General features: G+C 39.7%; 1 protein-coding gene across 2 annotated transcripts in view; it reads left to right on the top strand.

Moving 5' to 3' along the window:
* The window catches only part of ADAM9 (ADAM metallopeptidase domain 9), a 77,955-nt gene that overhangs the window by 1,004 nt on the left and 64,920 nt on the right, over positions 1 to 12,031 (top strand). For both annotated transcript variants that reach the window (XM_001925664.5, XM_021075120.1), the window contains exon 2: positions 9,701 to 9,798. In XM_001925664.5, coding sequence (XP_001925699.2) covers positions 9,701 to 9,798 — 98 coding nt within the window. The remainder of the gene's footprint in view (positions 1 to 9,700; positions 9,799 to 12,031) is intronic.

Raw genomic sequence — 12,031 nt, 5'->3', positions numbered from 1 at the left:
CCCTGCTCTCCTTAACTCACAGGATTACAGTACGATTTAAATCATTTATGTGAAATCGCTTTTGATTTGTGAAACTTCCCTTGAATATATAAGGTATTTGTATTGGAGATACCCATAGTGAAAAAAAAATTGCCGACGCTCTTGCTTTTTTCTGGAAACACCTGCTTTCTTTATTTTGGCTCGTATTAAATTATTGTTTACGTGGTTGTGTGTGGGGTTTTGTTGTTTTATCAGCCATAGAGTAGGATGGATAACGAGGGTATCTATTAAATCATTATCTTGAGAGTTGTTCAGAGGTGATGATGGAAGATTTCAGTGCACTGCTGACCTTAAGGAAACGAATTACATTTCTTATCTTTGGTTTATTCTCTTTCAATTAAGTAAATTTGCCCCATTGTGGGAATTTCGAAGCTCTTAAAACTAAGACATTATTGAATGGAAAGCTATGAAAACTTTTCTGGTTTAGACTGTTTTTTCTGTGGTATTATTCATGGTTAGCATGTACCCGTATTTAAGGGGAAGTAGGTTGTACATCCAGAATTTTAGTAATCCATGATGCTATTTGCAAATACTATAAATAAGACTAATTTTTAATGCTTATATATTGATTATTATATACCTGCCTTTAGATGGATGGAATATCCTTATGTTTTTAAACTGTGGCTTTAAGAGTTTATGGCCAGCCTTTCATTGAAGCATGTGTGTGCTTTCAGATTTTAGTCAGCGTTCATCCAACCTCTAGAAGCACCAAGCTTGTGGAGGGGCAGAGGGTGACCAAATGTGCTGAGTCCATCTGAGGGATCTAGAGGAAGGTTTTTCTTGAGAATGTTATTTGAACTGGTCTGTGTAGGTGAATGTTCAAGGAAAGGAATAGGAATGCGTTCTAAGCAGGAGAGGGTTTTGCAAGAGTGTGGGGAGGTGAAAGAACATGGCTTGTGGAATAATGAGAATGGTACCAGGCAGTCTCCATGAAGACAGGGAGGCATGGAAAAAACTAAGGGAGTTGGATGCCGGTGGGGAAGAGTCTTCTGTGATGTGCTGTGGGGTTTGGACTTGACCTTGTAGGAAGTTCTTTGGGGAGGAAGGTTTTTAAGGAGGGTGTGACATAACTAGATGGCTAGACGGTGGAGGACAGAATAGAGGAGGGAAAGACTGCAGGCTGGGAGAGACCAGTTAAGAGGCTTTTGTGTGCTGTGAGTCAACTGCATGTTTCCCTACGGGAATGTTCTTCTGAAATCAGCTGACTGAATTTTTGCAACACAGGATGTTTGAAACAAGCACTGAAACCTTTTTCGCTAATGAAAGAGGAATCTGAGTACTCAGTAAGTACCACCCACACATGGCTAGGAGTTTAGGTTTTGGTATTATTTTTATGACCATTTCTGGCATTGTGTCAATGAGGAAATGCAGTATAAATTCCAAGTTTATAGTAAACTTTTTTTTTTTTCAACTGGGACTAACAGTATTAACTTTGTATTGTTGTGAGCAATCACAAAAGAAATCAGGCAGATGTGAAACCTCATCCGGTTTTCTCTTTTACGGTAGTAATTATGATGTGCAGACCTAGAATTTTTTTTTTTTTTAAGAGTAGAATTCTAGAGGAAATGAGTTTTAAAGCTTAGTGATGATGAATCACTGTAAAATGAACTACATGGTAAGAACTTAAGTCCATACTAATTTTGTTTCTTAGGTGCCTGTGAATTATTTGACTTTGGTATGTTTCTGTTTGTGCTGAATAGGAGAATGTAGTCTTTTAAATTTAGAGATAATTTGGTTTCCCATTTTTATGTAAAAAAGTCAAAACATTTATAATTAAAATATGTGCAAAACACAAGTTGCTAAGTTCCAAGACAGTTTTCAAAAGGTACTGTAAATTTTAAGTTGATTATAAGTATATATATATTTCTTTTTAATTTAAAATCCGGCTTATTTATGATAAAATTCTCCCCTCCCCCAAAGATGCAAGCTCTAAGTAACTGGCAGTGGAAGCTTTTTCTTGGAATAGTCACAGGCTCAAATATATGACTTAGAAAGCGTCATGATATTTCTTTTTTTTCTTTCTTTTTTTTTTTTTTCCGCTTTTTAGGGCCGCACTGGCGGCATATGGAAGTTCCCAGGCTAGGGGTCCAATCAGGGCCACAGCTGCCAGCCTATGCCACAGTCACAGCAACGCCGGATCCAAGTCACATCCTGTGACCTACACCACAGCTCAGGGCAATGCCATATCCAACTGAGCAAAGTCAGGCATCCAACCCACAAGCTTGTGGATCCTAGTCAGATTCATTAACCACTGAGCCACAAAGGGAACTCCATTGCTTTTTTTTCCTTCATGTCTAGTATATAACAGAGTCCTGGACTTATGCCATCCTTTGTGTCAGCACTCCCAAACTGCCTCATAAATAAATCTGGTCTTCTTGGTGTCTGAGTAACTACCCTACCTTTGCATGGGGCCAACATGGACCCAATTAGAGTTGACTTGCACTTTGAATTTATAATCTTGTTCATGTATTAAGATATTATTGTAAGAATTCTCTTGTGGTGCAGCAGGTTAAGGATCTAGCATTGTCACTGCTGTGGCTCAGGCCACTGCTGTGGCAGGGCTTTGATCCCTGGCCCAGGAACTTCCACACGCTGTGAGTGCAGCCAGAAAAATAAAAAGATGTTATTGTAGTTTATTTTTCGTTTTGTTATTTCAGTCAAATTATTTTCCCCAAGTGATCATGCGTGGGGCACTGCTTGAATCACAACTTTTAAGAATGAGTTAGGGGGAGTTCCTGCTGTGGCCTAGTGAGTTGAGGATCCAGAGTTGCTGCAGCTGTGGTATAGGTCGAAGCTTTGGCTCACGGATTTGATCCCTGTCCAGAGAACTTCCACATGCTTCCAGTGCAGCTGATTAAAAAAAAAAAAGAGGAGTTCCTATCGTGGCTCAGTGGTTAACGAATCTGACTAGCATCCATGAGGATGCAGGTTCGATCCTTGGCCTTGCTTAGTGGGTTAAGGATCTGGCGTTGCTGTGAGCTGTGGTATAGTTCGCAGATGCGGCTCGGATCCCACATTGCTGTGGCTGTGGTATAGGCCAGCAGCTACAGCTCCAATCTGACCCCTAGCCTGGGTACCTCCATATGCCATGGGTGTGTCCATAAAAATTCTTTCATTCTGAGTTAGGAAACCTGAGAATTCCATTTAATGTTATCAATTTTTAAATATGCTGTTGTTTTTGCATTTATATTCATTTTACCATAAGAATTAGAGGATTTTAGCTTGTGATAAGTAAAAACGGTACCACCACCAACTATCTGTTGTACTTCAGGACAAAGCCCATCCCCATACATGGGAAACACTTCTTTCTCTTTGACACATTTTCCTTTTAATGAGATTTTTTTATGGTTAGAACTCTCATGCAAGTAGAGCCCTGGAGAGCCTGATCCACATTCATTGGCACATTGGAATCTTACTATGAATAGAAGCTCGAATCCCAGCTGCTTAAGAGGGAAGGATGAGCAGTCTATGGCATAACCATACAGTGAGATGTGGCATTGCCAGTAACATGACAAATGTGTGGGCCATGTGGATTTTTTGGGAAGATTTATATGAAAGATGCTAATCATAAAAAAATAAAGCTTCTTTCAGGTTGTAATAATTGCAGTTAATGAAATCTACATATGTATAGCTGTAACAATCAGACCAGGCTGTTTACTCAATAGGCATTTATTGAATGTCTTCTGTACTAGTGTAGGAAACAGAATAAGATACTGTCCTTTATTTCAAGAAACTTAAATTCCTTGGTAGAGGAATGTAAATTCTCTAGGGCATTACATCTTATAAATTGTGACAGTTTTTCCCACAGGCCAGCTTACAAACAGTAGCAAAATCCCTGTTTCTTTTTAAACATAAATATGGGTAAATGTAAAAAAAAAATTATAACAGAAAAAAATCTAAGAATGTAGGATATAGCAGTGAAAATTATAGTTATGTTTGAAGGTAATATATATATGCTTATTTGGGGTTGACCTTGGGAATGGAATGGAAGAATATGCCTCAACACAACAGTGATTTACAGATCTAATTACAATTTCTCTTCAAGAGATTCAGATGACAAAATTATCTTATTTATCCTGTACCTGGAACCCAGGTTTTTTTTCTGTAGTGAAAGTCCTTAAGGGTGGCTCTTTGTTTACATAATAGGCAGGAAGGAAAGGAGAAAAGCCCTTGGCGGAAGGTTCACATTTGTTTGTTTTGCAATTAGGTAGAATTCTTTTGACTTATTTCCGTCTGCTGCAGTTGTAACCCTGGAAGGACTCCTCTGCCAGCAGTGCAGAAAGCCAACTCTGACAGCGGGTGTTTGAAGCAAAGTCAGGGTTTAACTGCAGGCGCCAAGCAAGAGAGTAGGAGAAAAGACTCCCTTCCACTCCAGTTTGTTCTTTGAGTTAGGGTTTGTTTGTTTGTTTCCTTTTAAAGGGGAAGAACAGAGATGCTGGGATTTAGCATCATTTTGTGACATTTCTTAGTTGTGTATTTGGAAGTCACAATGTCTCTTGGTTTACGATTCTCTGCCAGGTGGTCCATGGCTGGGGGACCTGTGAGCTCATCTTGCCCTGGAGAAATAACTTGACTTTGTACATTAATGATAGGATCTACAACAGCAGTTTTAGTATATCAAAGATGTTATCGACCATAACAGTGTTATCTGGTTGGTTAGTGTTCAGTTAGCACAGGATTGAAGTCAGTGGGGAAAAGAAAGGGAATAAAATTTTGGATAGAGAGATTAATCATAAACTCAGTAAGGGAACTCATTTTTTGGGGGACTTTATGGTTTTACACATACTATTACAATACATGCACTTAGGACTTCCTCCAAAACCTATTACATAAAAATATCTAAGGAGTTAGGGGAAGAAAGAAGTGCAACTACCTAACCCTTTTACTTCCTTTTAAGACACTTTAATTTTCATGTTTCAACCCTCTTTTTCCTCTTCTTTTCTTTTTGGCCACACCCATGACATTGGAAGTTCCCAGGCCAGGTCAGGGATTGAACCCAAGCCACAGCAGTGACAATACCACATTCTTAACCAGATGAGCCACAAGGGAGCTCCAGGCGTTTCTTTTCCTCTGTGATGTTTGCTATCAAATTGTGATGAAAAGATTTCAATTTAGCTACATATTGTTTAGCTTCTAGTGTAACAGTTGCCAGAGCCTATTAGCATTTTTATCCCTGCTTGTAATGATTTACTTAAAGCTTTTATTTTGACGTAATTATGGAGTCACAGGAAGTCGCATGTAAAGGCACAGGATGATATACTTTTTGCCACACAGTGCTTCTTATCTCTTACCCACTGAAATTCTTTGTTTCTGCCACCTCTTTCTGCTATTATTTCTAGAATGACTGTCCTAATAGTTGAACAAATTACCATGATTTAGAGAGAAATATTTGTGTCTTTGGGAATTTGAGAAAACTGAAAGACATTGAAAAGTTTATTCTGGGTGGTGAAATAGTCCTGTACCTCAATTAATTTAGGGTTGAGGATATTTCTACTTAGTGATTTGAAGCCTGCATCTGTTTTTTAGGGCCACACAGGCAACATATGGAAGTTGCCAGTCTAGGGGTCGAATCGGAGCTACAGCTGCTGGCCTACACCACAGCTCACAGCAACACTGGATCCCTGACCCACTGAGTGAGGCCAGGGATTGAACCCTCATCCTCATGGGTACTAGTCAGATTTGCTTTTACTGAGCCCCAACGGGAACTCCAATAGATAGTACTTTAAATAGTTGTGCTTTTTATCAAAGAAACATTCTTCTTTTCCTCTTTTACACAGTAATATAGTGGTTTCAAAATACATACTCACTGATGTTCTCCTGTGGCTCAGCAGGTAAAGAATCTGGCATTGTCACTGCAGTGGCTTGGGTTGGATCCCTGGCCCAGGAACTTCCAGATATGGCCAAAAAAAAAAAAAAAAAAAAAAGAACTCCATATTGTAACAACAAATTCAAACAATACAGACATACATGAGTGCAGGAAATAAAGTACAAGTTCTTATCTCATTGTCCTCTGGTTCTATTCCATCATTGTAACTGATATTTTTGTTGTCACTGTGGTCTGCACATGTGGGGTTAGAAAAAGAATTTCCAGACTCAGAGGGGGTGAAAAGTAAGATAAATTTATTGAGATGAGAGACTCTGCTAGTATAGCAGGATGACTTCCTGATGATCAGGGAGAGCTGCCAAGAGTGAGTGCTCATGTCTGTTTTTATAAGCCAGGGAGAGGAGGAGTCTTATGATACACCTGCTGACCTGCCGAATGGTTGGGTCTTAACAATACAGTTGTTGGTTGGTTGAGTGTGTATAAGGCCCCTATAGGGGTAGGGTGAGGAGTGGGCCACATACCTTTCCTAGCAGGGGGCAGGAAGGAGTAGGCCAGGTTGCTCAAAGTTGGGAGGGGGCATTACAGTAAGACAGGTGGGGCCATGATGCGGATCTGGTCATTCTTTTTTTTTTTCTTTGTCTTTTTGCTATTTCTTGGGCCGCTCCCGCGGCATATGGAGTTTCCCAGGCTAGGGGTCAAATCGGAGCTGCAGCCACCGACCTACACCAGAGCCACAGCAACGTGGGATCCGAGCCGCGTCGTCTGCTACCTACACCGCAGCTCACGGCAACGCTGGATCGTTAACCCACTGAGCAAGGGCAGGGACCGAACCCTCAACCTCATGGTTCCTAGTCGGATTCGTTAACCACTGCGCCACGACGGGAACTCCTGGTCATTCTTGGCCAAAGACTTTGAGTTCTATCTCTTTGAAGGGGCTTTAAGGTCCCACATTTGGTACATTTACTTATGATACTTACATATTTGTTATAACACATCTTATAGTCTCATCCGTGTGATTCATGTTGTAATAATAATGTTTCATAGACACTATACGTAATACAGAGTTTATAAAGTGAAAAGTCTCTCCCTTCATCCCACTCCCTCTAGGTAACTACTTAAAAAATAATTATTTTATTATCCACAATTTTAAACATACACACAAACCAGTAGAAGGAAGAGTGATGAATTCCTCTGTACCCATTGCCCAGTTTTAATATAATCTCATGTGTATCACTTTCTCTACAGTGCTCAATGGGTTATTTTGATGCAATTTCTAGATGTCATATCATTTCGTCCTTGAGTATTCAGAATGAATCTCTGTATTATAGACTTTTAAAGAAAATGTTACCCACAATATGTTTATTACACTTATTATTATTATTATTATTTTTGTCTTTTTGCCTTTTCTAGGGCCGCTCCCGCAGCACATGGAGGTTCCCAGGCTAGGTGTCGAATTGGATCTGTAGCCACCAGCCTGTGCCAGAGCCACAGCAACTCGAGATCCATGCCGCGTCTGCAACCTACATCAGAGCTAATAGCAACGCCGGATCCTTAGTTCACTGAGCAAGGCCAGGGATCGAACCCGCAACCTCATAGTTCCTTGTCGGATTCATTAACCACTGCGCCACAACGGGAACTCCCACAATATGTTTATTACACTTAAAAAATTATCATTAACTCCTCAAGATCACCACATATCTACACTCTGTTAAAATTTCCCTGATTATCTAAGGATTTGTTTTTTTATTTCTGATTTATTTGAATTAGAATCCAAACAGATACTGCGTTTGGTTATTTGGTTCTTTTCATTTGTAATGGTCCCCTCTTCCTCCTTTTCTTGGCATTTATTTGCTCAAGAAATTACACTTGATGAACTTATTTCCTAAATTGATACCCGCTGTATGGAAGCTGTGAGTCTGTTCTCCCAAGGTTTCTATATGTGTAAGCCATTCTCAAGGCTCCTTATACTGAATGTGGTTTTGGTATGTGGAAATACATAGAGATATAGATTTTTCATTCATGGTCCTTAGCTGGTGACCATCTGCTTCGTCATGGTCACTGAATAAACTGACGTGCCATTGGCAGTGATGCTGGAAGAAGAGATTGTGTTGGACACATTGAGAGACTCCAGCATGTGACTTCTTAAGGGATTTGCATGGGCCATTTTGATTGTACCCAAATTTTGCTCAAGTGGTGACTTTATTTTCTCATTATCTTATTTTAAAAATCACATATGATTATTTAATGCCTTTAAAACTACCAAAAATAACAAAATTTGTATTTATACATAAATCCTACTTGACTACTTCAGTGACAGTGAACCACCATGGCTTTCTGCTCATTGTTTTTTATTTATTCACTTCTTTTCATTTTCACAATTTTTTTTTTCCTTTTTGGCTGTGCTGTGGCACATGGAAGTTCTTGGGCAGGAATCAAACCTGAGGTGCCACAGCAGTGACCCTAGCTGATACAGTGACAATGCCAGATCCTTAACCTGCTGAGCCACCAGGGAACTCCTACATTTTATTTTTTTTTAGGTGGATGGAGCTTACTTTTTTTTTAATTGAAGTATAGTTGATTTATAATATTGTGTTAGTTTCAAGTGTATGGCAAAGTGATTCAGTTTTATATTTTTTTTTAGATTTTTTTCCATTATAGGTTATAACAAGGATACTGACTATAGTTCTCTGTGCTATATAGTAAATTCTTGTTGCTAATCTATTTTATGTATAATGGTGTGTATCTGTGAATCCTAAACTCTTAGCTTATCCCTCCTCCCGTCAAGTGATGACTTTAGAACTTAGGCTCCACTTAGATGTGACCCTCCCATGGTGAGCTTTGCAGGACTGGAATTGGGAGGAAGACTTGCATGATGGTTCTGAGTTCTTCACTGGTAATAAGTTTTATCTATAGAAGTTTTTGTTTTTAGGACAGATTAACGGCAGTAATTTCATTCTAGATAATTGCTGCCTTGTTAAGTATTATTTAGTGAGATAATCTATCAGGCATTAAAAGTAGCTTTCCTTTTTTGTCCTTAACTGTTTCCTCAGTATCCCAGTACCATCTCAGGATGTTATTCATGTGGGGGAGGGTGGAAAGTGAAAGAGGAGGGAGCAGTATGAGACTCTAGATACCTTCTCTGCATTTTTACACCAAAACAGTTTTTTTTTTCCCCCTTGTGTTTATACCTTAAGATTTCTTGGAGTTCCCTTGTGGTGCGGTAGGTTAAGGATCTGGCATTGTCACTGCTGTGGTCTGGGAACTTCCACATTATGTGAGCGTGACCAAAAAAAAAAAAAAAAAAAAAACAGATTTCTTTTAAGAGAGCAGGGTAGGGTTTATAGCTAAACATTGTCTGAAAATGATTGCTGTGTATGTACTGTTTGGATAAAGGCTGACGTCTTTTTTTAAGAAAATGCATTTCTTCCCCCTCATACTTATCTAGTTTATTGTTATTTTCCTGTAAAACTTTATATAAAACTATATGTATTTTATTATTTTATTACTATTATTATTATTTTTTATGGCTGCACTGTGGTATATGGAAGGTCCCAGGCCAGGGATTGAATCTGAGCCACAGCTGCAGCACCAGATCTTTAAGCCACTGCACCAGGCTGGGGATGGAGCCCATGCCTCTGCAGCAACCCAAGCCACTGCAGTTGGATTTTTAACCCACTGCGCCACAGCAGGAACTCCCATAACTGTATATTTTAGTATAGGAATCTCAGATGATTTTTCTATGACTTGAACATTCAGCTTTTGATTTCCATTGTCTTTTGGGACAATGTAGTTTTTCAGGTTCAGTTGATATGTAATAAGTTATTCCCTTTTCTGTAGGCTTTCAACAGACCTCCCATCTCTCTTCTTATGAAATTATAACTCCTTGGAGATTAACTAGAGAACGAAGAGAAGCCCCTAGGCCCTCTTCAGAGCAGGTAAGTTATCTCTTGAGAAATATGTATGTATTTCAATTTCACTTTTTAAGATAAGAGTGTTATGTTCAGCAGTGATTGGTTTAGTGTATAATGTGGGCCAGTGATTTTGGCACTGGTGTCCATTGGACATTATTCTAGTGAAAATGACATTGATCCTTAGTGGCTTTTCTTTTTTTTATAAGACAAAATAATCAATTTGAAACATAAGCAGAATGAAATAGTCAGCTGAGTAAAATTCTGTGACTGGGGTAGGATTCTGATTACATGGATTCCTGACCCCTAACTCACTGGTGATGGTTGCACTGGTCTAGTTATAAGAACAAGAATTAACCTTGCTCTCAGTGTGTGATAGGTAGAGTACTTCATGCTAATATCTTCATCAACACTGGGGAACAGTAGTGTGTTATATGTATATTTATCATATTTGGGATTGTTTGCTCAAAGGTGAGTTTTATCTCCATATCAAAAGAAACAGACTAGGCTGACAGGATAACCAGTACACAAAAATTATTTTTATACTAATTTTTTTTTTTACTGTAATATTCAGAAAGAATATAGTTGGGTTGCAACTGATTTTGCAAACTCTCCAACTTTATAGAAATATAATTTAGCTTTATTGTATGCTGGGTTGTGTGTGTGTGTGTGTGTGTGTGTGTGTGTGTGTGTGTGTGTGTGTTTAGGGCTGCGCCTACAGCATATGGAGGTTCCCAGGCTAGGGGCTGAATCCGAGCTGCAGCTGCTGTCCTACACCATAGCCACAGCAATGCCAGATCAGAGCTACATCTGCAGCCTAAACCACAGCTCATGGCAATGCTGGATCCTGAACCCACTGAGCGATGCCAGGGATCGAATCTGCGTCCTCATGGATACCAATCAGATTTGTTTCCGCTGAGCCAGAATGGGAATTCCAGCTTTATTGTAATTTAACAGTAACAGGTCATAAAGGATGGAATTTAGTTTATTATCTCTGAATTGCTGAGCTATTTCTAACTATAAGGCAGCTTGCACATTGTTTAGGGATGAAGCTTCATGAAGAAGAGAACACTGGAGTTGGCTTCAGGGGCCTTTAGTTTTAGCCCTCCCTCTGGGTACTAAGCAAATCAGGTAGATCACTTGTCTTCTTCTCTGTAAGTAAGTAACAGATGACTCTGAGATCTCCTTCCAGTGGAACAATTTTTTTTTTTTTTGAACAGAGTATTCCACTCTTTAATTTTCATTTTGCCTTTAGAAGAGAATTAATTGGCGTTTTCTTTGCTATTTTTCCCGGGTTTCTTCACTTTGTAGCACAGGGGCCATGTTTTCCAGTTTATTCTGTTTCTGATGATCTTTATCAGCACTGCACACTCAAGTGCTTGGGATTGTGACAGATGTTGTGCATGCTCCAGGGTGAATATTTGGGGAAGAGGTGGAAGCACTGTTTGAGCTCTGGTGAAATGGCAGCCAGCAAAACAGATGAAATCCGTGCTCCTGAGGAGCTTCCTTCCTCATGGCAGGGGAGAGGAGACAAATAAGTAATATAGGGTGATATAAAGATTAAAGAGTTCCCTGGTGGCTCAACAGGTTAAGGATCTGGTGTTGTCACTGCTGTGACTCAGGTTGCTGCTGTGGCCCAGGTTTGATCCCTGGCCTGGGAACTTATGCACTCCACGGGCCCAGCCAAAAAAAAAAAAAATTAAAAAAATTAAAGATTACATAAGATGGTAATAAGTGCTATGTGGAAAATTAAAGCAGGGGTAGGGGGTGGAGAGTATTGGAATTGGGGCTGGGGTGAAGGATTGGAGGATTTGGGCTTTTTATTAAGAGCCAGGGAAGACCTCGCTAAGAAGGTGACCTTGGAGTACAGCAAAGACCAGAAGGAAGGAAATGAGCAATCCAGGCAGTTACTTGAGGAAGAACATATCACAAAACGATTCTCAGACTCACAGAATTCTTCTCAGAAGAGATGACAACGACGTTTTTACAACCTGTGTTTGTCCAAGAGCAGAAAAGATAAAGAGGCCCATGCCGAAACTGTGGTGATGGAAGGAGCCTGGGCTTTTTTTTTTGTGTATGTTTTTTTTTTTTTTTTTTTTTGCTTTTTAGTACTGAACTTAGAGCATATGGAGGTTCCCAGGCTAGGGGTGAATCATAGCTGCAGCTGCCGGCCTACACCACAGCCACAGCAGCTCGGGATCCTTGACCCACTGAGCAAGGCCAGGGCTTGAGCCTACATCCTCATGGATACTAGCTGGTT

Source organism: Sus scrofa, chromosome 15, assembly GCF_000003025.6.
Source record: "Sus scrofa isolate TJ Tabasco breed Duroc chromosome 15, Sscrofa11.1, whole genome shotgun sequence".
In the NCBI taxonomy this organism is placed as follows: Eukaryota; Metazoa; Chordata; class Mammalia; order Artiodactyla; family Suidae; genus Sus; species Sus scrofa.
Note: the sequence above shows the minus strand (reverse complement) of the source record. Positions and strands in the feature narration are given on the sequence as shown.